The sequence below is a fragment of the Osmerus mordax genome, chromosome 12 (assembly GCF_038355195.1).
Source record: "Osmerus mordax isolate fOsmMor3 chromosome 12, fOsmMor3.pri, whole genome shotgun sequence".
Taxonomy (NCBI): domain Eukaryota; kingdom Metazoa; phylum Chordata; class Actinopteri; order Osmeriformes; family Osmeridae; genus Osmerus; species Osmerus mordax.
The window spans coordinates 8,104,385-8,131,609 of NC_090061.1; the positions used below are offsets into that span (position 1 = coordinate 8,104,385).

General features: G+C 47.5%; 1 protein-coding gene across 1 annotated transcript in view; it reads left to right on the forward strand.

Annotated features, from left to right (window-relative positions):
• The window catches only part of LOC136954542 (teneurin-1-like), an 85,008-nt gene that overhangs the window by 18,119 nt on the left and 39,664 nt on the right, over positions 1 to 27,225 (forward strand). The window contains 9 exon segments of the mRNA XM_067248167.1: positions 1,597 to 1,694; positions 1,697 to 1,834; positions 11,716 to 11,910; positions 18,259 to 18,461; positions 19,508 to 19,706; positions 21,971 to 22,072; positions 23,504 to 23,698; positions 24,331 to 24,531; positions 26,811 to 26,996. Of these exon segments, the coding sequence (XP_067104268.1) occupies positions 1,597 to 1,694; positions 1,697 to 1,834; positions 11,716 to 11,910; positions 18,259 to 18,461; positions 19,508 to 19,706; positions 21,971 to 22,072; positions 23,504 to 23,698; positions 24,331 to 24,531; positions 26,811 to 26,996 (1,517 nt within the window).

Here is a 27,225-nt window from a genome sequence, read left to right on the forward strand (position 1 = left end):
GTTGATCACACAGAACAGTACAGGAACAGGTCGGAAGGCTGAGAGAAGGGGAGTGGGTGAAAAGAGGTAGGGAGAGAGAGGGAGAATGAGTGGGAGGGGAGAAGGAGAGGAGACCTGTGTCAAGCGCTACTGTCAGTCTCCTGTCTGCCCCCATAAACTGTGTTTCCACCCAGAGCCCCAAGGGGACCGGACCACAAACCCCCCCCCCCCTGCACTTCTCTTCCCACATCCTCCCAATCCCTTAAATCAACCCTCGGCCAGCCTCCTGGCATCTCATCTTGCCCCTTGCCTAGCCAGGCCAGTCCACAGCTGCTCGAAACCATCAGAATCACATCCCATGGAATATTCTAGAAAATGGAACACATACGCATTTAATAGGTAGGGACAGAGAGAGACTGGGGGCAAACACTGCTGTCAGTATATCTAAGAATACTCACTGTTCTGTGTCATAAAAAAAGGAAGACAAGGAGACGGAGAGACAGAGACCAAAGAAAAGAGAGAGACAGAAAAAACCTTAGATTTGCCTGCATTGGTTTCCCTTAATCTCTTAAGGGACTTCCCTAATGCAAGGTCAGGACTTAGTGTTGGATAACACTCAGGGCCTCATGTACGTACATTCGCAAACGTAGCGTTATTAGCGCCATGGCCAACCCGCAGATTGGGCACTCTGTGATACTTCAGTTTACGTCGTATTTACGAAACCTGCAGGTCATCAGGTAATCAGCGCCTTTCTCCGCCCACTATACCGTTACATTGCGAGCATTTAAACGCGCAATTGAATGGGCCTCCTTCTTTCTCTCTATCATGGATCAGCCACCAAAGTCAAAACAGCAATGACTGTTTGAAGTGATCCTGATGCCAATATTTGTAATGTAGCGAAGAGTTAAACAACTGCTGGAATGGAATGTGAATGCTGAGTCGGAGATTCGATGTAATCTTTGATTTCTTCCAGTAACTGTAATATTGCATGGCTGCTTAATCTGTAACGCGTAATCGTGTTCACTCAACTCAAAAAGTGTGATCCTTGTGGCAAAGATTATTTTTGCTTATGTCTTCGTCTTGCTCGGGTTACGGTTGCCATTTTACTAGGAGGCAGTTGCGCATCCTGGTTTACGCCTGCTTTAAACAGGCGAGAATTTTCACCGCAAAATAGAGTTGCGCTTTCACAAGCAGGTTTTGTACATACCGCGGAATACATAATTAGGCGCACTTTACGCATCCCCTCCCATCTCTTTATGGGAAACTCCCACTTTCGGCCTTGACCCTCCCGTGAATGCATATGCATGACACGGAAAAGCGCAATTTGCCATTTTCAGTTCCCGCGACAGGCAGTCTGCACTTTTACCTCAGTGCGGCATGTTTGTACATACCTCGCCATGCTTTTACGCGCAAATTTCGAAAACAAATACGCCTGAAGTGGGCGCAAAAGCGTTAGTACATGAGGCCCTCAATGTTTACACTACTTATAAAATGGGAGTGCGCTAAAAAATATTGCTCTGCCATTGCCTACCTCTGGTGCTATCATGTCACCCTAACCCTGGTTCTCTGTCTGTGTCATGTCACACTAACCTAAATTCCCCCCCCTCCTCTCCACAGGCACTTCCTGTTCAAGCAGGGCTCCGGTTCGTCAGCGCTGCTGTCGGGGGCGGGGCAGGGCTACCCCTGACCTCGGGGCACCGTATACTCCCCGCCCCCCGGCCCCTCCCTCGCGGGACAGTGACCCGGCCCCTGTTCACCTTTAACAAGCCCCACCGCTGCTGCAGCTGGAAGTGCACGGCCCTCTCAGCCTCGCTCCTGACGCTGGCTCTCGGCCTGCTGCTGACCTACGTCATTGGTAGGTCCATTACTGCCCCCCCCCTGGGGAGCCATGTGGTAGAGTTATGGAGTGGAAAGGATCAATACACACTGTGTCTTAGTGTTGGCTGAGCCAGTGGAGCCTTGTTAAAGCTAGTGTTTGGGTCGGGGTTCTGTATATGTGTGTGTGTGTGCACGTCACTGTATCATAAAGTACACTTACGCTCATGGGCACATAGATAGATGCACCCACCCACTGACAAACACACAAACCACCCAGACAGTACATCATGCTGTCCCACCACCACCACCACCACCACCTCTCCACGTCTTGGCTCACCCTGGCTAATCAAGCCCTGCTCCCTCCACCCTCCGGTCCATCTCCCTCCTGCAGGGATGCTCAAGGTCACCAAGAAGCCAGCAGGGGTCTCGATTAATCACACACGCACAGACACACACACACAGATTAATCCCCAGCCAGAACCAAGCTATTCCATTAATGTCCGTGCCCTGGTAATTAGTCTGCACTGGAGCAGCTTGAGTGATGAGCCTCAGACGACATCACCTCTTAATTGGTGTTACGCTCTTCCCTGCTCTTCCCTGCTCTTCCATACTTTGCTCTGCTCTGCTCTACCCTTCATTCTGTTTCTTTCTTTGCGGCCTCAACGCTTCTCTGCTTCACTCTGCTTATCTCTGCTTCTCCCTGCTTCTCTCTGCTTCTCTCTGTCCTCTCTGCTTCTCTCTGCTTCTCTCTGCTTCTCTCTGTCCTCTCTGCTTCTCTCTGCTTCTCTCTGCTTCTCTCTGTCCTCTCTGCTTCTCTCTGCTTCTCTCTGTCCTCTCTGCTTCTCTCTGCTTCTCTCTGCTTCTCTCTGTCCTCTCTGCTTCTCTCTGCTTCTCTCTGTCCTCTATGCTTCTCTCTGCTTCTCTCTGCTTCTCTCTGCTTCTCCCTGCTTCTCTCTGCTTCTCTCTGTCCTCCCTGCTCTTCTCTACCTTTCTCTGCTGGTTCTCTTCTCCCATATGATTTTCCCCCTCTCAGCTCCTCTCTGCTCCCTCTCCTCCTTTGTGTTCCTCCTTTTCTCCTCTCTGCTCCCTGCTTCTCCTTGCGGCTCCCATGCAATAAGGACCACATTGGCTATAGTATGACATACTCTTAACACAAATGGGACCTTTGAGGAGAAAGTGTGTTGTGAACCCAAGAACAGACCTAAGAAAACAAAGGTATCTCAAGTCTATGCAAGTGTTGTGAAGAGCCATACAGTGTAACATGAAGATTACAGCATAAAAGCACGACAGCAGATCCTGACCAGGAAGAAGAGAGTGATAGACTATCCTCTGGGATTGGTTCAGACCAAATCTGGGACAATCATTGAGCATTTTAAAATCAGTCAATGGGCTCCCAAGGCACCAGGATTCAGTGTTGATGACTTCAGCCTGAGGACATAATTAAAGAACATTGCACAGTATTTGTCTTTGGATGCAGTTACCTAGCTGCAGTTGTATTGACTATGATTCTCTAGTGGTCGTACACACATTGTACACTGACAGGAAACATTTGACATGCCAGATTAGTTTCGGTAAATTGGTGTCTCTTTGTCACACCATAATTGCTTTGTACCTCTTAACTCTTCATTTCAAATGAAGTTGTATCAGTCCAAACTGTCTTTTTTATAAAGCACTGGGCTGTTTATATACTCCTCGTTGTGAAGAAAATCTCCACAGCAAAGAATCTGACAATTACTATATGATGTGTCAAATAAGGCAATTCAACTACCCGCAACTAAGCCGGTTTAGGATTTTGTCGGATAATGTTTGTTGAAATTCAGCCCCGCCCCCCAACAGTGACACTATAGGCTGTCCTCTCATCTCCTCCTTTCCTCCTTCCATCCCCTTGTTTTCCTGGAACACCCTGGAGCTGCATGGGGCTTTGAATAGCTTTCTTAATTTGTTGTCTCGCTGCGTCCTCCGTCCCTCCCTCCTTCCCTCCCTCCCTTTAATAGTTTTGTTTTTCCTTTCACGCGTTGTAGAGCTGTCAAAGACTGTACCACACCCAGACATATCAGGAATAAAGTGTCAAAAGTGGGATGAACAGGGCAGAGAGGAGAGATACAGATGAGCTAACGGAGAGAAGATGGATATAAAGAAAGGTAAAGGAGGCATGAAAAAAGAAGGAATTGATCCAGAACAGACAAAGGAAAGATGAAGAACAGTTAACCCCCAGATGAAAGATGAAGAAGAATTAACCCCCAGATGAAAGAGTGATGAAGAGATACACGAGAAATCAAGAAGAGAGAATGGAGATTTAAAAAAATATATAAAGAATAGACAGGAGAAATACAATTACCATAATAATGGATACCCCTGACTTGTTTGTACTCATGATATAAATAGTCATAGCAACACAAGAGAGGTTGGTCTGTCCAACCAACTACACGGTCAAATATGTGATGGAGTGGTTGTGTTGAACATACTCAACCCTGATTTAGTGGTTGGATCTAATGTAAAGCTAATTGCCTGTGCAGGAGATAATATGTAATGTCAGTTATAAGAGATTGTGATCTCCATGGTAACAGCCTGAAGCTTGTGACGCATGCCTAGAGAACAACCAGCACCCTCAATCAAATAATCACACTTGCATCCAAGTCCAATCTCTCGCGCTCTCTCTCTCTCTCTCTCTCTCTCTCTCTCTCTCTCTCTCTCTCTCTCTCTCTCTCTCTCTCTGCAGTTTGTGTGTGTGTGTGAGACACACACACACAAACTGCACAGACACACAGAAATGTAGACATTCAAACAAGCTCACACACGCAGCTATGAGTCACTGCAGGATGGACATTGTGCTGTTTTTCACTGTGCTCTTTTAGCTGTACATTCTGTTTGTTTGTTAATCAGGTCTCTGTCTCTCTGTCTATGTCTCTCTTTCTCTGTCTCTCTCTCCCTCTCTCTCTCTCCCCCTCTCTCCCCATCTCTGTCTGTTCTGTCTCTCTCTCTGTCTGTCTCTGTGTCTCTCTCTCTCTCTTTCTCTCTCTCTCTCTCTCTCTCTCTCTCTCTCTCTCTCTCTCTCTCTCTCTCTCTCTCTCTCTCTCTCTCTCTCTCTCTCTCTCTCTCTCTCTCTCTCTCTCTCTCTCTCTCTCTCTCTCTCTCTCTCTCTCTCTCTCTCTCTCTCTCTCTCTTTTCTCTCTCTCTTTCTCTCTCTCTTTCTCTCTTACTAATATGGTGACATAAACCTGAGCAGGCAACTGGCTCATAGCTAGAGAGAAAGTGACAAAAGCCCGCTGGGTAGTTGGCGGCAGAGACAGACGGTATGAACCCAGACACATACACACACATGGCCCATTGTGAGTGGCATGGTGTGCTGGGGTGTGTGTGTGTGTGTGTGTGAGAGTGTACATGCAGGTGTGTGCTGGGGCGTGAGTGTTTGCAGGTGTGTGCTGGGGTGTGTGTGTGCTGGGGTTTGTGTGCTGGGGTGTGTGTGCTGGGTTTTGTGTGCTGGGGTGTGTGTGCTGGGGTTTGTGTGTGCCTCACCTCCCAGGCAGTCCCTGCCTCTCCCACCCAAACTCTTCATGCTTCATTGGGGGTGTGTATCGATTGGCCTACTCTCCCTTCCTTTTCAGGCCTTTATTCTTCTCTCCAAGTGGAGCTCACGAGAGATCACTGGCCTTTGGTAAAATAGCTCTCTAAACGGCAACAGAACCTTTGGTAAAATCACTCCAAGTGGACAGGGAGCCTCCTTGAGATAGAAGTGCTGCGTGAAGGGGAAGAGCGTAGCAGGATCGAGACATGTCCTCAGCTATTAAAGTGCAACACCATCGTGTTTGTGTTGTTTTCTGATCTCTGTCTCTCCTTCTGTCTCTCACTTTCTTTCCCCCTCCCTGTCGTTCTGCTGTCGGTCTCGCTCATTCTCTGTCTGTCTCTCTTTTTCTCTATCCCTCTCTCTTTCTCTCTATCTCACTCTCTCGCTGTCTTTCTATCCCTCTTTGTCCCTCTCTTTCTCTCTCTCTTTCTCTCCATCTCTCTTTCTTTCTTTCTCTCTGCCTGTCTTACTCTCTCTCACTCTCTCTCCCTCTCTCTCCCCTCATGCAGTGGTAGTGTCAGTAGAGTGCTGTACCCGGAGGCGGACTGACACAGTGCACATCGAGAACTCATTTACTGCCTGCTCTTTCAGACGAGTCATCAACAGATTGACTGAGGGGCAGAGAGAGACCGACACAGAGAGAGAGAGAGAGACAGAGAAAGAGAGAGAGAGAGAGAGAGAGAGAGACAGATAAAGAGAGAGAGACAGAGAAAGAGAGAGAGAGAGAGAGAGAGAGAGAAAGAGAGAGAGAGAGATAGAGAGAATCTGAAAAAGAGAGAGAGGTTCTACAAAAAGAGAGGAAGGGAGGAAGAGAGAGAGGGAGAGGGAAGGGAATAGGTAGAGAGGGTGGCTTGATGGAGGGTGGCTTGATGGCTGCAGTGTAGAAGCGGCCAGCTCAGCTCCCTGATTTTACTGCGGATTGAGAAAGAGGAAGGGATTGAAAGACGGACAAAGAGAGAGGAGAGAGAGAGAGAGAATTATAGCATGATGAATAGAGCGAAGGACTGGAAGAGAGAGAAATAAAGAGCAGTGACATATGGCTTGTCCCACGCCATTAAAGCTGATATGAATTGAATAGAGTCTTCCTCGGTTACAACAAGAGGTGTCTGACTGATGACGGCTGCTTCGAATGTTTCAATGGCCTCTTAGAGATAGAGCCTCTCTCTCTCTCACACACACACATCTGGCTGACAGTAGAGGATCAATGTGTGACGAAAGAGATATAACATCCTGTTTAAATAGTGGATCACTGGAGCGTGTGTGTGTCTCCTCAGGAGAGAAACCTTAGTTATCATATCCTGGTCATGATAATGAGGTTTTTAAATTTTTTAAATGGAAATTTGATTGGCAAAAAAAATAATGTACTCTCCTCCCCATCCTCTTTCTCACCCTCCTTCTTATTCTCTTCCTAATCATCTTCTTCCTCCTCTCTCTCCTTCTCCTCACCATGCTCTTCCTCTCCCTTAATATCTTCCTCCTTCTCATTTTTTGCTCTTCCTCCGTCTCATTTCCCACCTGCTTGTCTTCCTCTTCCTCTGCACTCCATCAAGCTGGAGTGGACTCAAATTAGAAGCTGAACCCTTCAGTGTGATTGCTCCTCCCCTCCCCGCCCGCCCTGGCCCTCACCACTGCAGATGAAGCAGAGGGGAGGAGGAGAGGAGCCAGAGAGGAGGTGCCCATGTAGGCCCCACGCTCAGACAGAAAAGAGGAAAGGGAGGAGGGGTGCTGGGGGCGGCGGGAACGCGCGGGGGGTGGTGAGAGAAAAATGACACACATACAGGTTGACTCACCACCTGATGTTTCTGGCTATGATTAGGGGTCGTCTGATCCCTATGGTTAGTAGTGAGTAATGTTGCCTTCACACACACACACACACACACACACACACTGTCACACAAACACTCACACACATACACTCAGAGAACCCCTTCATCTCACAGAAATCCCTCAGCGCTCATTGCCCAGTGAGGACATGTGACTCACCACTTTCTCTCCATCCCTCCATCTCTCACTCTGTCTCTTCTGCCCTCTTTCCTAACCTCCAGCGTCTGATCGCCAAGGTCGGCCCGCTGGTAGTACTGTGTTTGCACGATTGGACAAACACCGGGCAGAAGGGCAAGACGAACGCACACACCACACACACAACAGCGTCCCACAACGGAAGACATACACAGACTCTCACACACACAAGCACACGATGACATGTAAACACACGCACGCGCACACACACTCACACATACAAACACACTCACACATACACAAGACATACACAGACACACTTTCCTGACAGGCGTGACAGGAGTATTAGTATCTGTCAGTAGATTGGTAGAGGAGGGTGAGAAAAATGCTTCCTCTCCTCTGTCTGACTGGAGAGAGGAATGGAAGACCGACCCCACAGCTCTCTCACTGTTTACTAAGACTTCTCAGGAGACAGTTACTTCATCGTTTTCCCTCCCTTTCTCTCTTTCTCTCTGTCTCTCTTCCTTTCTTTCATTCTCTACCCTCTCCCTTTCTTTCTTTCTTTCTTTCTTACTTTCTTTCTTTGTATCTATCTATCAATCTATATATCTTCTCTACCCTGCCCCCTCCTCTCTCTCTCTCTCTCTCTCTCTCTCTACCTTCCTCACTCCTTCTCTTCCTCCCCCCTCTCTCTCTCTCCCCTCATTCGCTTCTTTCTCAGTGAATAGCAAAAAGCTGAGCCTGAGGCTTGAACACTGTAGCCACCTTGAGACTAGATAACACTGTTTATACCATGTGATTACTGTATATTCCTCCACTTTAAATGTATTTAAATACTTGTTTACAAGAAAAACATGTCTAGTTATATTTAGCATTTTAACAGAAATGCATATTATATACTAGGTTTGTTGTTTCTTTGCAGATTGTTTCTCCTTTGGTAGAACCGGCTGTCAGTGTTTCAATCTTTTGTGGATTTTTTTTAGATGTTGGAGCCAGAGAGGCTGTCGATGAGGCATCTATAACAGGCTATAGTAGCTCTCCAGCTTAGACTTCTATCAATAAGCTGTTCAATACTCTCTCCAGTCATCCATACCATCAGCATCACATGCAGGGAGCATGCTAGGATCTCACAGTGACAATGGCCGTTACAACAGGAGAGATGGTTCATTTGTGGTTAAATTGCCACTTCTGTGAACACACACATGCGCACATATACCACTGTGGACTCCAATTATGTAGACTTAAATCTTTGGCATCACCTACATATACGAACACTTGAGTACACATACACACACAAGCACATACCAATCCCCCTCCAGTCGAATCCAATCATAAGACATTGGCCCCCAAAGGCAATCATCTCTCTTGTAATCCATAGAGGCATTCACAGATTCTCACCTAACAGCAGCATTAACAACAGCAAGAACAACAACAGCCACAGCAGCTTCTAACATTCAGGAATACAGTATCCTCAAAAGTGTCCCTGATATTTATTACAATTGCACAAAAAAAAAATCTCTTTCCAATAATACTGTAGTGAGATGGCTCTTTTGTTCCTATCTATCACACCGTAAAGAGACATAGTCCAACAGTAATATCATAAATCATATAGTCTTCTGTACCACCACTCATTTGCAGGCGGAAGAGAAAGAGATTATCTCCCATTTTTGAAATTAGTGTTATTAATCAACGTACTATTATCAGATGTAGGCATCTGGTAAGGCTAGCACCGTAGACAGGTATATATGTATTGTATATCACACTCTTTCCTCTCTTTCTCCTCTCTATTCTTGGTCTCTCTTTATCTCTCCCATTGGCTCTCTAGCTCGGTCTTCTGTCTAGCTCTCTCTTTCATTCCCTCTCTTTCTCTATCGCTCTCATTCACACTCAAGCTCTCTTCTCTCTCTCTCTCTCTCTCTGTCTCTCTCTCTCTCTCTCTCTCTCTCTCTGTCTCTGTCTCTCACTCTCTCCATCTCGGTCTCTCCTTCTCTCACTTCTATAACTGAGGCTGCTTCTGTGTCTGCATCATTATAGTCAAGCTGCTACACATCACTGTTGGGAAGCACAGAGGAGAGAAATCACCAGCTATCCTAGAGTCGGAATATCCTTGTGCACTAGTAGACCTGTCCACGCACACACACACGTGCATACACACACACGCTCAGACACACCGACTCACACACCGCACACTCCTCTCTCTGCTGGGAGATGCAGTGTAGTGGGTCCAGATCCATCCCCTCTCCCAGCGACAGGCAGAGTATTACCTCCAGTCATCTCTCTGTCACACTGATCAATGATTCATGTGTAAGGAGGCTCGGACCTGTTAACTGCTCTCTGCCACAGCTCTGCTCCTCTGCTGGGACGCTCTAATAACCAGGCCCTGCCACACTCTGGAGTTCGCAAGTGTTTTTTCCTTTTGGTGTGTGCTGTGTGTGTGTGCTGTGTGTGTGTGCGTTTGAGTATATTGAACCGCCCACCCCTTCACCTCTGTAGTGTTCTCCAGTCCTGCCCACCCCTCCCTCCAAAACACACACACACACATACTCGAAAGACTCAGCTTAATTCCTTCTAAAGGTCAACAGGCAGGGAGAGGGAGGAGAGGAGAGGAGTGAAAAGGAGAGGAGAAGGAACGAGAGGAGAGCTTATTACCAGTGTGCTGTCTCCACGGCCACCTCTGGAGTGGGGCCTCTCCTGAGCTCTGAGAGGGGGAAGGGGGGAGCGGATCACTGAGAGGGATGGAGGGGGAAGAGGTGGAGGGGAGGAGAGAGGAAACAAGTCAAAAAGTCATGTCTATTCACTGTCTTACAGAGAATAAACCTCCAAATGGTCCTTACGTTAAGTCCGTAATAGATAAGAGAGAATATAGCAGTTGTTTTCTAAGTGAAGGACCTCACCTCTGTTTTCAAATGATCCCCGGTTGTACTTTTCCTCTCACACATTGATAGTTCAATTAGTGAGATTTGAAGGATGCCTAACGTGTCCCTTATGGTTGTAATAAGTGTCTGTGTTCTGCTTTGAAGCTTCCGCCCGCTCGCACGCATGACTGGCTTGATAATCCAACTGAGGCAAGGGCCTGTCAAAAGATAACATGTCAAAGTGTGTGATATGCCGCTCCCAATAGAGTGTGTGTGTGTCTGCTTGTCTTTTAGTGTGTGTTTTATTGGTGTGCATTTACGTGTGTGTGTGTGGGGGATTTAGTGCGAGTTGGATCTGTGTATACGTGTCAATGTTTGTGTGCTTGACAATCCTGTGCTCCTGTGAGAGTTAGAACCAGGGACTGGATATTTTGTCAACTCTCAGAACTCATCATACATTTACCGTAGTTTTCAAAGAAAGAATTGTTTTTTCTTTCGGCCAACTCTTTGAACTATCTGTCTTTTAATTAGGTGTTCTTCATCAGTGGGTATCTGAGAGTGTCTGTGTGTATTTGTGTGTGTGTGTTTGTGTGCGTATCAGCTCGCAACAATATGTTCAGATTCAAATAGCTATTGTTTGTGCGTATCTTGTGTATTGTGGATTTGGGGGGGAAATCAGCCTGCCAGACGACAGACATTGGAGTTGTTTGAAGTTGTTAGAACTTCCATTACCTTGATCTACATGCAATAACCGTCCACTGACTGTCAACGCTCCGTGCTTAACTTTGTGATTTCAGTCCTTGCTCGTGTTTGATCTGGCGGATGTGTCAGGGGAGCAAAAAAAAAGAGAAAAAACTCTAAATGATGTATTCCTTTTGCTTTGTTCTCCATATCTCCAAAGCGTTCAACCCTTTTTTGCATCCTTTTAACTGAGAATCTTTAAAAAAAACTAAAAGGGGCACGATGACTTGTCCGAGTTCGGAGTGATTTTTTTATGCCGCTTTTTGCAGAATGGGCCCGTCAAGCTGCTCATTAATTTTCTTTATCAGCAGGTGTTGGTTGTTTGAATTTAACGGTGTGTTTGACTGTTGTCCTAGTAAATATTTTTTTACTGGGGAGGTGGGGGAGTGGGTGGGGAAGGCAAGCAATCCTCCCCCCATCTTTGTTGTTTAAAAGGGCCATATGGACTCTGAATCCACGACGGCTTTGAAAGGATCATTACTCAAGCATAAAAGAATGTGTTAGCTCTTTAATATCAGCCTTGGGCCCAGCCACCAAAGATCTAACTTAATTGCCCACCTCGGCAATGCTGTGTGTGAGTGTGCGTGTGTGTGTGTGTGTGATTGCCTGTGTGTGTGTGAGAGAGAGTAAGTGGGTGTGTGCGTGTGTGAGACTGTTAATTGCCCAGTGCCTTGCTGGGCACTAATAAGCATATAAACTAGATGAAGGGGTGCTAAGACGAGCATTAAAGAGGAATCAACCACACCTCTTTCTCGTGTATAAATAATGATTTATCTCTCTCTCCCCCCCTCCCTCCAGCGGTGCACCTGTTTGGTCTGACCTGGCGTCTCCGCCAGGGGGGGCAGGGCCAGCTGTATGAGAACGGCCTGAGCAGCGTGGAGCAGCAGGACAACGTGGGGCATGGCGGGCACAGCGGGCACGGTGCCAGCCCCACCAGCCCCATCTTCTCCTCTGACACACACGGCCCTGAACACACGCACATCGGCGACAAGGGTGAGTGCATGGGCGCCAGGCATAAACACACACATGCACTGTAAACACAGACACTCGGCTCACAGGTTTGTACAGACATACACTCTCACATGCATACACAGACAGTATATTAAAATAGCAAATATTACAACACTATTGCAAGTGAACAATAGTTGGAAAGGCCCATTTTTCCTGTGTAACTGCAAGGGAATATAATGAAAATATGAATGTTTAAAAGTGACTGATGTCCCCTGACACATATTTAGACTGCTTTCTATTGGATTAGGATCCTTCCCAACATGCTTTTCCATGATATGCCATGGAGAAAATCCCTGCAATTGTTAATCATTCATTACGAACAGCAGCTAATTGGCTAATCTGGTTATGATTAATACTGTGTATCATTTTCCCCCTCGACCAATCAAATGCCTCCTTTGAGCCAGGCTCAGGAGGAGGGCGAGTCAACAACGTTGCCCTCTCCTAACGAACGTCTAATATGTCCACTATCCTTGACCAACAGGTTCAAACATCTTGTGGTGCCACTGGGTGGCCCAGAGACTTCCTTTAGCTGATTGCTCAGGATTGTTCTCAACAAAGGCTCCTGACAAATTCTTACAGCCAATATTGTGGGAGGTTTTCAGTTCCCCCCCCATATAGGATCCAAATGGGATGGCCCAGAGCCTGCACCTCGGGCCTCATCACATCGCTACATCAATGACATCAAACATTGAACGGCTTTCACATTCACTCAAATCCCCAAACAAAACTGATCCAGATTATAATCTGATCCAGTGTTTTCAGATAACCTGCGGTGGTCATGGTAGCAGGAGGTTGGCAGGGGAGATGAGGGATTAAGTAATCCCGTGCCAGGATTATCACACTCGCCAAGCCACCCCCATCACCTCCCAGAGCGAGAGAGAGTGACATCATCTGTCAGATTAAAGAGAGGAATGGAGAAATAAATCGAATAGGAGACAGGGAAATGGGTGCTATGACGTCAAGGAGGAGAGAGATTGTGGAGTTCAGTTTGTCTACAGTTTTATTGAAGCATTGAGGCATGTTGTACAGTGCTGAAGCTGTTATTCTGTTTTGATATGATTCCATTCAGTCTGACTATAACTAAACTGGAATGCTGTACCAAGTTATGGTTATAATTTATGATGACATAATTGATTACTGTGAATGAGTTCCATGCAATCACATTTATTATGATCTAAAATTCTTTTAAAACATATTTTCTTGTAAGCGTCCCTATCTGATGCAAGGACATGCACACAAAAGATATGGATGAAAATGACTGAAACAATGCCTCAAAAAAAGTAGGAGTTCGACAACTTAGCCAGCCAAGTTTTAATTGACGAGCATTGTCAGATGTGTCTGTTCCTGTAGATGTGTCTGTTCCTGCAGATGTCTGTTCCTGTAGATGTGTCTGTTCCTGTAGATGTGTCTGTTCCTGTAGATGTGTCTGTTCCTGTAGATGTGTCTGTTCCTGTAGATGTCTGTTCCTGTAGATGTGTCTGTTCCTGTAGATGTGTCTGTTCCTGTAGATGTGTCTTTGTGGCATATCTATCCCTTCCTGGGGGAGCTTAACAGTCTTATGCAGATGAAAGGTTTCTTAATTAGTACGACTCTAATTGCAGTGTGCCCCCTCAATAACCACCCCCAGGCTGGGGCATGAGGGAGCGGCAGGGATGCACACACACACGCACATGCACGCCCGTGCACGGAAACACACACACACACGCACATGCACGCCCGTGCACAGACACACACACACACTTACACGAATCCTTGCATGCACACACACGGTTTTTCGTTTACTGGCAACGCCTTTACTCGGTGTCATACACACACACATGCAGTTCCACACTCACACACTGGATATGTAAGACTTCCCCTGCAGCACATGAAAGCACTTGATGCACTGTGGAGAGTTGGCTGCCAGAGACGCTCATTCCTTAATAAACTACCATTGAGTTGTGCAGTAATACTACTTGGGGAATGGCCACTACACAGAGGAAGGGCATGAGGCACAGAGTGGAATACTTGCTCATTCTAATTCATAGAAGATGATGAAACACTCAACAGTCTGCTCACTCCTAGTGTGTGTGTGTGTGTGTGTGTGTGTGTGTGCGTATGCTCAAGTGTGTGTGGCTGGTTGGCTGTATGTATATGTCCTTTGTTGTGTGCTTTGCTTAATGTGGTTGTGTGTTTGTGTGGCTGGTTGTGTGTGTGTGTGTGTGCGTGACTGTGGTTGGTTTGGTGTGTGTGTGTGTGTGTGTTTGTGTCAGTCAGCCGTCAGGCGGTCTCTTGTGTACTCAGTCGGCTTGAACTCCTCCACAGACGAGTGAGATATGGAGCCAGACTCAGAGAGAGGAGGCTTCCTAAAGACCACATCAATAATCTGCACTATGACTGTGTGTATGTGTGTGTGTGCACTAGACAGGTCTGTGCTACATCGGTTTCATTGATCGGCACATGCTGTGATACATGCTCTGACGCTCACACACACACACACATCAGATCGGTAGACAGCCACAAGACTGTGATGACAATCCCCGACCCTCACAAAGCAACAAAGCCAATATCTTAATGGTTTATCCAAGTGTCTCTCAAAATCTCCTCTATATCTTAACTCGCATCCACCGTCAAAATCAAATCATAAAATAAATAAAAAGATCCTATGATCAGTTTTTAAGCCCCTCCATCATTCCATTCAAATCAACACGCAGGTCGAAATAATTCCGTTTAAGCATATATGTAGGGTGACATTGACATCGTTAACTCAGTAAGGGGGGGGGGGGGTATGTTGCTGGAAGGGGTGGAGGGTTTCTAGGGAGGAAGGAGAGCTCTAGAAGTCCAATAAGATGATCTCCTTCGTAGCTCTGGGGGACATTCATTGGACCATCAAACAGAGAAGGTGTCTTATTAAGACACCTGCCTCCAAAAAGCCTTTTAATTGAATTCCCTTAATTATGGTGACCTGGCCCGCTGTGATATTTTTATCTGTCCTAAGGCGAGCTCTTTTAGAAAACCATTAATGTTGTCAGCTCCGCACTGTGGGGAGTTTTAGACACACTCTCACACACAAACTAGCGTACAGACAATTGTACACAGACACACACGTGAGTTTGCTCGTCTTGCACTCACACACACACTCTTTTCACTCAAATACGTGTCTGTGCAACCACACATACACACTCATAGCAAACACGCAAACACAGACACACTCTCACGTAGTCCTCGGGCGTATCATGTCCGACTAGCCTCTTGCTCAACACCAGTATAGTGTTGGCAGCTTCATTAGAATCTGAGGAATAATAACATTAATTGAAAAGACAGTTTAGTTCCTTTGAAAATAGATTACAGGTGTAATTGTTTTACCCGTGAAACCCTAAGGCGAGAGACATTAATCAGGCCTGGTGTCAAGTTACTCTCTCATCTCATCTGTGCCTCACCACGCACACACGCGCACACACGCACACACACGCACAAACACACGGCCCAGTGCATTAGTACTGTAACGGACTGATGTGAATATCTCCTTGTCACCCGGTATAGTCATTAGTAGGTGGTAACGTGTGTGTGTACGCGGTAGAGTGTGTTACACCCGGAGGTGAAGATAAGATGTGTGCGTGTGTGTATGTTGCATAATGTAAAAACATTATGATAATTTGTTTTTGATGCATATTCAACCTGATACTATGTTTCTTCATTAGCCTAACACTGGGAATTGCACAATATGTTTGTGCATGTGTGTAAGGGCATGCTATGTGGGATGCATTCCTCTGGCATCATTAAAACCAACTATGTCTACCTCTTTCTCTTATTCTCTCTTTACCCCTCTCTCCTCTCCCTCTCTACTTCTCTCCCCCTCTCCTTCTCCCCCTCTCGTTAAATCCGAGCAGGACAGATAGCGCACCATTTATCATCCTATCACGGCGTTGCTGTGATGACAGAGATAAGCTAACCATTAGTACCGCTGCCTGCTTCTAAAACAAACAGGCATTTTACATATTGTCACCAGTCCACCTCCGATGAAAAGCACTGATACTGTCTCCTACAATCTCTGGTGCACCTTCAACATCTCCACTCTGAAGAGTCAAACAGGAAGTCCATGATTATGTTATTGGACCATTTCATCATAGCCCGAAGTTCCATCCGATGTTCTTTAGAGTAGAAGATGTGTAGATGTTGACAGCTGTCTGTGAACTATCAGAGAGAATGCCTGAGTTTTGACTTTTCCTTTGCCGCTGTGTTCCTGTAGCCCCAGTCATTATTTTGATTGACATCTGTAATCTGAGCTAATGGGAGAGGCGATTCAGAGCCTGGTAGTACACACTCTGGTGTATACTACACTCTGATACACACTACACACTCTGGTGTATACTACACTCTGGTGTATACTGCACTCTGGTGTATACTACACTCTGGTGTATACTGCACTCTGATACACACTACACACTCTGGTGTATACTACACACTCTGGTGTATACTACACTCTGGTGTATACTGCACTCTGATACACACTACACACTCTGGTGTATACTACACACTGGTGTATACTACTCTCTGGTGTATACTGCACTCTGATACACACTACACACTCTGGTGTATACTACACACTCTGGTACACACTACACACTGTGACACACACTGCTACATCACTTCACTACAAAAAAGAACGTCCCATCCAACACCATTCACTGTAAACCCCCACCCTCCATTTCTGTCTCTCTCTTTCTGTGTCTCTCTCTTTCTCTTGAACTCACTCTCCTTCCTTTTCTGCCCATTCTTCATCTTTTTATTACTTTCTCTCTACCTTTATAGCACTCTCTTTATCTCCTCTCTCACCTTCCTCTCTTCAATATGAGATGATTGTTCTCTGTTATTGTATATTCCAAGCAGATTACGAGAGAGAGAACTGGGGATCTAGAGAATATGCAGGAGGCACAGGGTTAGATGTGCATGCTGATGGTATTTTTCCGGCGTTTGCATCAGCAACCTTTGCGCGGCCTCACAACCCCTAGAGCTCCTCTCCCCCTCCGTAACCCCTCCAGTTTCTGAAAGGGGGATCGGGGGCGGTGGGTTGACCCGAGCGCTTGTTTCTGTCCCTCCATTGCGTCAGACGCGGGGAAGAAGGAGAGAATAATTAGCATCAGAGGGACCTGGATGCTGGTCTGCTCGCCTGCAGCCTGCCATGTCCTATTCATCTGGCTCTGGACAGCAGCCCGCCATCCTCACAATATGGACTGGATCTCCTTTGACTGTTTCTCTACTGTGTGGCATGGGGCCAAAGGGTTACCAGGGAGACTGGCAGCATATTATGGGCTAGGCAGAGGCTTCTCTGCTATAATTGGAGACCAGAGAGGTAGATCTCACTCTTTGTTGCATTGAGGACACCTCACTCTCTCGGCCTCCTTACCCCCTCCTTTCCTCTCTCTCTCTTTCACAAAATGATCTTGATCTGAAGATCTTTTTTTCTCTCCATCTCTCTTCATTTTCCTCCCCTCTTCCTTCATCCCTCTGTTGCTCTCAGTCTCCCTCCCTCTCTCCCTCCCTCTGCAAGAGCACATTGCCGTGGGGGTTATGGATCGGGAGAGAACGGGCCCCTGTCTGTAAATCAGGTCCCCTAACAGTTCTTCTGTATTTGGCTGATAACAATCTCACCCTCGCTCTCTTCTTGTCACTGGATTGCCTCCGTCTTAGTTTAGGAGCCAGAATGCATATCTCACTGTGATGCCTGGCACAAAGAGGAGTGAGAGGACCCCCCTGCACCAGCAACAATGAACCTGGCAACCACATAAAGCACACAGGAAGGCACCGCAGAGGAGAGGAGACTGGAGCTAAGGGACCTTCACCATCGATAGCTATTCTCTTCCAAGCACAAAGAGCTGGGCACACACACGCACAGACACACACAGACACACACACACACGTCTGACAGCGTTAGTCTGTCTCCCTCTTCCTCTATTTTTCTCTCTGTCTGTGGAGTGGATGCTAATGTGGACCAGGACAAAGAGATGGGCATGTGCTGGTAGACACAAAATGCAGATACACACACACTCAAATGCTTTACACACTGCCGCGGCAACACACACTTACATTTAGTCATTTACATTTAGTCATTTAGCAGACGTTCTTCACACACAATGCCGCTCTCCATTGAGCCGCGTTGCCTCTCAAAGTGATTGACAAAAGAATGACCTTTGGAGAGGCTGTTTTGCTTCTCAATGTGCTATCTTATTGAGTGGATGGAAACATGAAGCTAAAATGACCTAATAATACATTTTAAGAATCACACAATTTGTGTGTGTGTGTGTATTTGTGTTTGTGTATTCTGTGTGTGTGTGTTGCGGCCTCCTGTAGATAAGTGGGTGCGTGGCCGTTCCATAGACCGTGGGGAGGTGGACATTGGGACCCAGCAGACTCAAGCCATCCCTCCTGGTCTGTTCTGGAGGTTCCACCTGACAGTGCACCACCCCACCTATATCAAGTTCAACCTCTCTCTGTCCCACAATGCACTGCTGGGGGTCTACGGGCGCCGAAACGTACCGCCCACTCATACGCAGGTGAGTCATTTGTAATGACAAGACACGCACACACACATATGCGCATGTGCACACACATAAACATACTCCTGTTGACCTGGTGGCCTGGTAGAATTAGTTGTGGTCATTGAGGTCATATGAGCTCGTGTAGCATTAATCATGTTCTACACGCACACACGCACGCACACACACACACGACCCAGTACAGAGTACTCGGTGGCAACGTTTTTCACTGGCAAAGGACACACAGACCCGCACACACACACACCCTGAGTCATGTGCTGTTTAACATCGGCACAGCCCTGCTCTCTCCTGCATGAAGAGGTCTAATTAGCTGTTTTTGACACCCGTGTGACACACAGCCCTCAAGGGGGAGTGCGACACACACGCCGCTTCTAGTTCAAGGAGGTTTGGAGAGAGGGAGAGAAGGAGAGGGAGGAGGGCAAGAGACAAGGAGGGGGGGTGAGAGAGGAACGGAGATGGAGGGGGGGAATTGAGGGGAGGAGGAGAAAGCACATGGGGAAAGAACACATGGGGAGTTTGAAGCTGAAATATAGCCATGATCCGTCTGACTGGCTGGTTCTGTACCTGAGTGATGTGTTTTAGGAGAAAGAGAAAGTGTCCTGGAGAACGTGTCGAGGAACTGGCTGGCTGGCGTAGAGTCTCACAAAGAAGTGTGTTAGCAGCCAGATGAACTTCACATCCTTCATTGAAACGGTCACATCCTTGGCCCACGTATCTCCACTAACAAGACATATTCGTGAATGTTTCCGAAAAGATTGCTCACTGATTAACACCCGGAACTATTGCAAAGGATGTCGGAAAGCAGGAAGCTCAGTCATTAGTATCGGCTCTCTTCAACACAACTGCAGCACCCAGAAAACATGGATATAGAATTCCATCCAAGCAGCTCCATGTCCTACCCAGAGCTTCAGGAAGGACTCATGTCACTTCCTCCTTGATGCTCTTCTGGGGCAGAACATGAATGTGAATATCCTGTCTATTCATTCTAACTTTTGATTATTGCACTCCCTGTGGGCTCTCTCTGCATGCCGTCCTGGGCTCAGTTTGACTTTGTCAAGCTGCTGGATGGGAAGCAGCTGCCCCGAAGCCTGGCTGATCCAGGGTCTGCCCCTGGGGGCCTCCTGCTCAGCGCTCTGCAGGAAACGGGCTTCATCGAGTACATGGACCCCGGCACCTGGCACCTTGCTGTCTACAACGACGGCCGCAGCTTGGAGCCTGTGCTGCTGCACAGCACCCCTATAGGTGAGGAGGCAACACTGCACTTTGCACCCTGTCACTGTGTTTTTTTCTCCAAAATTCATCCCACCCATTAGAGACTTGATTACCGGAAAGGATGAAAAGTATTCCATAAATGTGTTTTGCCAGTTCTTTCACTGGAAATATATTCAAAATACCTTTGAAACTACACATAAGTGAGAACTGGTATCACACACCACACCACACTACATAACCATACACCATAGCCTATTGAAAGGCGAAGACAGCAATGCTAGACCTGTGTGAAGATATGAAACTGGTAGCGAGTTGCCATGGCACCTAGATGACAATGCAAATTGAGGAGTGTGCTGAATACAGTGGTTGGTGCTGAATGTAGACAGGTAGGTAATTACTGGGGCACTGTCCCTACTCCACCTTGTCCTTTCAGAGGAGGGACCTCATGTCTCCAGCCTGTCTTTGTGGTATCTCTCAGCTTATTGTGTGAGGGAGTTGTGTGTCTGACGTTGGGCTGTGTGTGTGTGTGTCTGTCTGTGCCTGCGTTCCTGAGAAAAAGAGTGAGAGGGAGGAGGAGAAGGAGAGGCCACTGAAGAAAGAGAGCGTGTGAGACTGAGATAGGTGTGTGTGCGTGTGTGTGTGAAATAGGTACGAGTGTGCGAGCGTGATTGCCATTCCCCCCTTCCATCAGCGTGACAGTGACAGGTGATGGAGGTGAAAATTGCTGCTGGTTTCCGTAGTGACGCGTTGCCGCGGAGACCAGGAGGCTGCATGTCACCAGCTGGTGGAAGGGCCTGTCTCATTAGCATGTGTCATTCGTGCCTCAGGGCGGTGGCTGCTGTCATGCAAGTGTGTCAGGGCTGTGGGGCATGTGGCATCTGGCTTGCGTGGCCAGGACACATGGTGAAGAGGTTCAATCCTGATACAGTGAGTGAATTTAGAAGAGAAGAGATGATGCTGAGGTTGACTCCTATTGTTGCTGTAAGCATTGGTTGAGAGATGATGTATACAGTACAGTAGGTTGTTCCCGTGGTTACTGGAAGTCACTGAGCTGCTGCTCTGGGACTTGGTATAGGAGTTAGCTATTAAAGACATATATATTGTGATAAAATTTTTTTTTGTCTCCTGGTACCACCTTTGTCTGTATCCAACAGGTGGATCATTTCCCTCAGCAAAGTATTGGTGAGAGACATGATATATATAGGGAGTCTGGTGGCTGAGCAGTGAGGGAATCGGGCTCGTAATCTGAAGGTTGCCAGTTCGATTCCCGGCCGTGCCAGATGACATTGTGTCCTTGGGCAAGGCACTTCACCCTACTTGCCTCGGGGGGAATGTCCCTGTACTTACTGTAAGTCGCTCTGGATAAGAGCGTCTGCTAAATGACTAAATGTAAATATATAGGTAGTACTGTATCCCATAGAAGATATATAGGTTGTATCCCATTGTCACAATACGTGTTAGTGACAGAGAGTATGGCAGAAATGGTCTCCTCTATTAATTATGAAGACGGGTTGCAGAGGTTAAATGGTGTTGGTACTTAAACCTAATTAAGAGAAAACAGCAATATGATATGAAGATAAAGCCCACAAACAGGACAGATATAGGATCCAGACCTGGTTTCAGTTCTGGACCGCCGCAATTACGGCAATTCTATTTGAAGGAGATCTTGATTTAGGGCCTGCCAGTGCAATATCAAATAGTATGACTCTTTCAAACACTCCCTCTCTCTCTCTTTGTGAAGGAGAGATCCTAGATGAAGGACAGAGGAGTGAAAGAAGATAGGATCGTCAAAGAACAGTCTTTACTCATCCTCAAGGGAGAGGCTTGATGAAAAAGCTTCTGTTCATTACATTGGCTGTAACAAGTCCTTACATTGATCTCCTCTGCCTTGTGTACTGAGGTACCCTTGATATAACTCACTACTGCCTCTGCCAATATTGTTCATCAGCTCCAATGGCTTTTATGACTATGTCTCTCTATAGACTTTGTTTGTTCATGAAGTGTTGATGTTTTGTGAATTACACAGGGTTTGTTTAGGCACTAATGCTCTCTAATGCGTTTAGGGTTGCTGAGTGGAAGGGAGTGCTCGGTCGCTCCCAAGAGTGCCATTGCGGCATGATCAGCCTAATCTAATATGGGCCCTGTCTCTCGGGAACCAGCCATCGCTTATCAGATCTCTGATTCAATAACAGAACCCTCTGCCAGATGATGAAGCTGTATCTGATGTCTATCCTTTGTGTGTGCCTGTGTGTGTGTTCCTCTGGCTGTGTGTGTGTGTGTGTGTGTGTGTGTAGATACTATGGACGGGTGCTCCACCAGCTGTAATGGGAATGGGGAGTGCGTGGCAGGGCACTGTCACTGTTTCGCTGGATTCCTAGGACCGGACTGTGCCAAAGGTCAGTGTGTGTGTGTCTTTTGGCCATGTGTTCTATGCTGCCCTATCTTGTGTATGTGTACCTGTGTGTATGTGCATGCGTGTGTGTGTGTGTGTGTGTGTGTACATGCATGTGTGTGTACCTACGTGTGTGCACTGATTTCCAAACTAGGTTAGGGGAAAGCTCTGCACCGGGATTCTCTCAGTGAGTAACTGCTCTGATGCCACACCCATGACTTATTTATCTAGCTTTTCATTTATTCATGCTCGCCTCTCATCCTGCCTCGTTTAGCGCTCCGCTGTTCATTTCATCCGTCTGCAAAGTTCGACGGATGTTTCTGAAACCCTCTCGAAAAGGATTACGTGATAACACGCTGGCGTATAAGGCTATAGACTAGGCTTTCCACCCCAATTTGGGAATGAAAACACTCACAATCCCACACGCATACACACAGTTATAGTAATAAACCCGCAGTCACACACACTATCGCTCCTTGGTCTCAATCATCGTAAAGGACATACAGTATCTGATCAGTCCACGACTGATTCGGTTCTACAGCAGAGTTTTGGATCTGGTCTTGTTCTTCGTCCCCTGTGGTGCACGCTGCTTTGGGAACGTTGTTTACCTTTTACAGCCGTGCCAAAAATAGCAGATTGACTTGAAATGAACATTGACAATCATCAGCCGCAGCACGGTGGGATCTCCTGCTGCTGGCTCGGGGTTGGTTGCTGCTCTCTCCTGCTGTTCTCCCAGACAGCAGCGTACCTCATCTCCTACCGTACTTGTTCTACTTCCTCTCACAGTACCACAGACAGCTCCACAGTTTATTTCTTCTGTAGACGTTCTTGCAGTAGAAGTACCCCTCTCGCTCACTGGCGAGCTCCTGTCTCTGGCTGTCATTACCTCAGCTACGCCCTTTCCTTCCGACATGGAGATATCGCCGGCCCTCTCTCTCTCTCTTGCACTCTAATCTGTCATTTTCACGATTGTTTTCACGCCCGCTCCAAGCCAGGGGACAACGGAGGGATTTTCTGCGATGTTCGGGTTGCCGTGGTAGCCAGGCTCAGGTGGTGCTTCAGTAAATTGAAACAGCAAGAGGATAAGCTGGAGTGTGTGTTGTGTACTGTGTGTGTGTGTGGCAGCTTTAGGATTTGCTGAATTTGCACACTAGCTGAGATAAGAAAGCGTAGCCCTACTCACATCACAGCCACTGACTGCGCTCTCTGTGGTAATATACTGCAGTCCTGTGTGTGTGTGTGTGTGTGTATGTGTGCATGTGGGTGTGTGCATGTGAGTGTGTATGTGGGTGTGTATGTGGGTGTGTGCACATGTGTGTGTGTATCTTTTTATGTGTGCTACATGTGTGCATGTATACACATGCGTGTGTGTGTGGATGCCTATGTGAATGAGGGTTGTGGTACGTGTTCCTGACGGGTGTGTGTCCTGGCGCAGACTCGTGCCCGGTGCTGTGCAGTGGCAACGGTGTGTACGAGAAGGGTCGCTGCGCCTGTCTGGAAGGCTGGAAGGGGGCGGAGTGTAACGTGGAAGAGGGGCAGTGCATCGACCCCACCTGCTCCAATCACGGCTCCTGCATCCAGGGAATTTGCATATGTAACCAAGCCTACAAGGGAGTCAACTGTGAACAAGGTAGGGAGCAGATGAACACCCTGCTACGTCTGTATACCGGTGGGACTTTACATGTGTGGCCATTAAAATCCTTCAGTCTGTGTTTTCAACTGGCCTAAGAAAGGAAGCACAGCTGATGACACAGACACACTTAGCTCCACATCCATCTCTGCAGCAACACTGACCTTGAGTCTAGGAGACCAAAAATAGAGCTGTAATTACACACACACTCAAGCAGAAACACACATATGAACAGGCATACACACAAACACACACAGGCACACATACAAACACACACCCAAACAGCCGCACATGTAGAAACACACATGCAGGCACACACACACACACAGACACACAGACACAGATCCCAGCTCATCCCAGCTCAGCCTAGCCCAGAGGGGCCAGACTGCTGAAGCACAGTGTGGATCCTAGCCTAGTCCTTTCTAGGAGTAGGGGACACTGGAAACAGCACACCCACGTGTACACACACACACCCACACAGCTACAGTAGCATGTCTAATGTCCTGGAAGCACTGCAGCGCTGCTAGGCTGGTTAGCTGCTGAGTTCCTGGCAAAGAACACAGTTCATACAATGTTAGCTGATGGGATTAATGAGTCTCTCTCGCTCTCTCTGACTCCCTCTCTTTCTGCAGTGGACTGTGTGGACCCCCAGTGTGCGGGGAACGGGGTGTGTGTGCGCGGAGAGTGTGTGTGTTCTGCGGGCTGGGTGGGTGTGAGCTGTGATGAGCCCTTGCCTGCGTGCCAGGACCAGTGTTCCGGTCATGGTACATACCTGCTGGACACAGACACCTGCGCATGCCAACCCAACTGGACCGGACCGGACTGCTACATAGGTGAGCGATCCCAGACGCACATGTAAACCAACTGTGAGGTACTCGTTGAATTTGCGTTGGGTTATTGTGTGTGTGTGCTCGTGTGTGTGGGTGAGCTGTGTTCATACAAGCATGGTCTTGCTTGTTTCTCGGGTATCTATTAATAAGAAGGACACATGTTGAAAGGGTGCTGAATGGAGTGTGAGCGTGTGTAATGTGTTTGTGTGTGTGTGTGTGAGAGAGTTTCTGTGTGTGCTCCATGCTGGGTGTAAATGAGATTTCTCCCGCCAGCAGACCACAGCCTACCTCGCCTTGACATTCACACAAACACTCACTCACACCCACAAACACTGTCACTCTAGCCCCAGCTATACCAGGCTGAAACCTAGTCTGTAAGAGGTCAACAAACCTACTATTGTCGAGCTTTTAGCTGGAAGGCCTTTTAAAGAAGGCGTGTGAGAAGCAGTAAGGAGGTTTTACTAAGAAGTACATTAGATTCAGAGAGACCAGGGAACCCAGCGGGAACACCGCCGCTGAAGCCTGTTTCTCCTCAGTGCACGCAGGATTACTGCATGGATATTAGCTTCTGGAAGGAACTTTTTTAGTTTCATGTGTATTTTCCCATTTACATTTCCCAAAAGACTCTATAATAATTACAGTAGCTGAAATCTGCGCTGCTACGGTAATAAGCATCTCTCCACCCAAGAAATTATGAAAGTGAATTCAACCCAAATACATATTTTCTAGGGTCATTCACATCCTTGGGGTTTGTGTCAGGCCAAGCAGTGGAACGGTGTCGTTAGTTTGCTGGCAGGGGTAGAGAGGTGTGTGGTGGCAGGGATGGTGGTGGTGGTGGGTGGGTGAAAGTGTTACGGTATGAGGTGTGTCTTTGTCCTTGACTGTTGTGTGAATGCTGACTGGAAGGAAAAGGGTCATTATAGAGATGGCACACAGCTCCTCTCTTTGTAACGGGGCACACACACTTCTCTCACACCTCGTGCTGTATATAAATCTCCTCTGACCCGCAGATATCTGCTGACCACACACACACCTATGCACTCACTCTCACACACACACAAATGCCCACACACACGCTCACAGACGAACGCTTTTTTCACGCAGACCGAGCAGAGAGTGACACACACACACACGCCCACATGAGTGCAGCGACGGCCACCGCACACACACGTTTCAGGCCCACTTCAAGGAGTTTATGGGTTTAAGATGAGAGCCTGCCACGCTAAGCAGAGAATTAGCTCCTGTGCTCGGCTACGGAGCTCTCTATCTGAGATTGGAGAGTTTCACCTTGAGATTAGGTCCTCAGGTTTTAATCAAACCTTCTCTTCACAGGGAGAAATGATTCATCCACTTCTTGCAGAGCCAGAACTTAGCTAATGTAATTCTAATGGAGAGCGTAAAACTCACCAACCTTAATCCACCCCCCCCCCCCCCACCTCACACACCCCCTCCTCTCTCTCTATGTATATTTAAATTGAAATAACTTTTTTTATTTTTTTTACGATCGCTGGATAAGTAGTCTGAGAAGGGAGCCCGCAGCAGTTGGGGTTCTTGTTCTGATGGATGGGGCTCTGTTCTGTAGAGTAGAACCAGAGAGGGAGAGAGCGAGAAAGGGAGAGATAGAGAGCGAGCGAGCGACAGAGAGAGAGAGAGGAGGAGGTAGGAAGGGAGAGGGTGGTGCAACTCGAGAGAAGAAGGTGGTAATATCGGACGAGAGAGAGAAACGACAACGATTTGATTAGGCAGAGGAGGAGAGAGAAGAAGAGATATTAAGATACTCTCCTAATCTGATCAAACGTTTGGAAAGAGTGTCAGTGTGGAGCGTTTAAATACGCAGTGCAAATTTGAGGCGTTTGCCTACCGTAATAGATGTTGTCGCTCTTTCTCTCTCTCTCTCTCTTTCTGTCTCTATCTTTCGCTCTCAATCTCATTGTCTCTCTCTCTCTCTTTTGCTCTCTCCCTCCCTCCCTCTTTCACTCTCTCTCTCTGCCTCTGTCGCTCTCTCCCTCTTTCACTCTCTGCCTGCGTCTGAAAGCTTAACTATTACAGGTGAGAAAGAGACGCCTTCGTCTGCAGTACTTAAAGTGACTGCAGGATCGGCTTTAATCTCTCCTCTCTCTATCTCTCTCTTTTTTCCAATTCGGTTTCTGCTCTGCCTTTTTTCACCCACCTCTCCTCAAATCCCCCCTCCCTCATTACCACTTCCCCTGACACAAACACACACACCCACATTTCTCCCCCCCCCCCGCTCCACACACACATCGCTCCCCCCACCCCCGCAGAGCTGTGCCCGGTGCCGTGTGGCAGTCATGGCGTGTGTAACGCGGGCCAGTGCCAGTGTGAGGAGGGCTGGGTTGGTGCGGCTTGCGACCAGAGGGCGTGCCACGCCCGCTGTGAGGAGCATGGCCAGTGCCACGACGGGACCTGTGTGTGCCAGCCTGGATGGGAGGGAGAACACTGCACATTGGGTGAGTTTGTGTGGGTGTGTGTGTGTTTGGGTGTGTGTATGGGTGTGTGTGTGGGTGTGAGGTTTTTTCTGTGTGGGTTATTATTCCTCTGGGCAAGGTGTGAAGCACAAACTGTACTGTACTGTGTGCTACTTTTTAGCCACAACTAACAGTCAAGACACACTCTAACTGTGCCTAAAAAATACTAGAAACATTTCTTCCCTTCACTCTCCTGTCTCTCTCCCTCCAT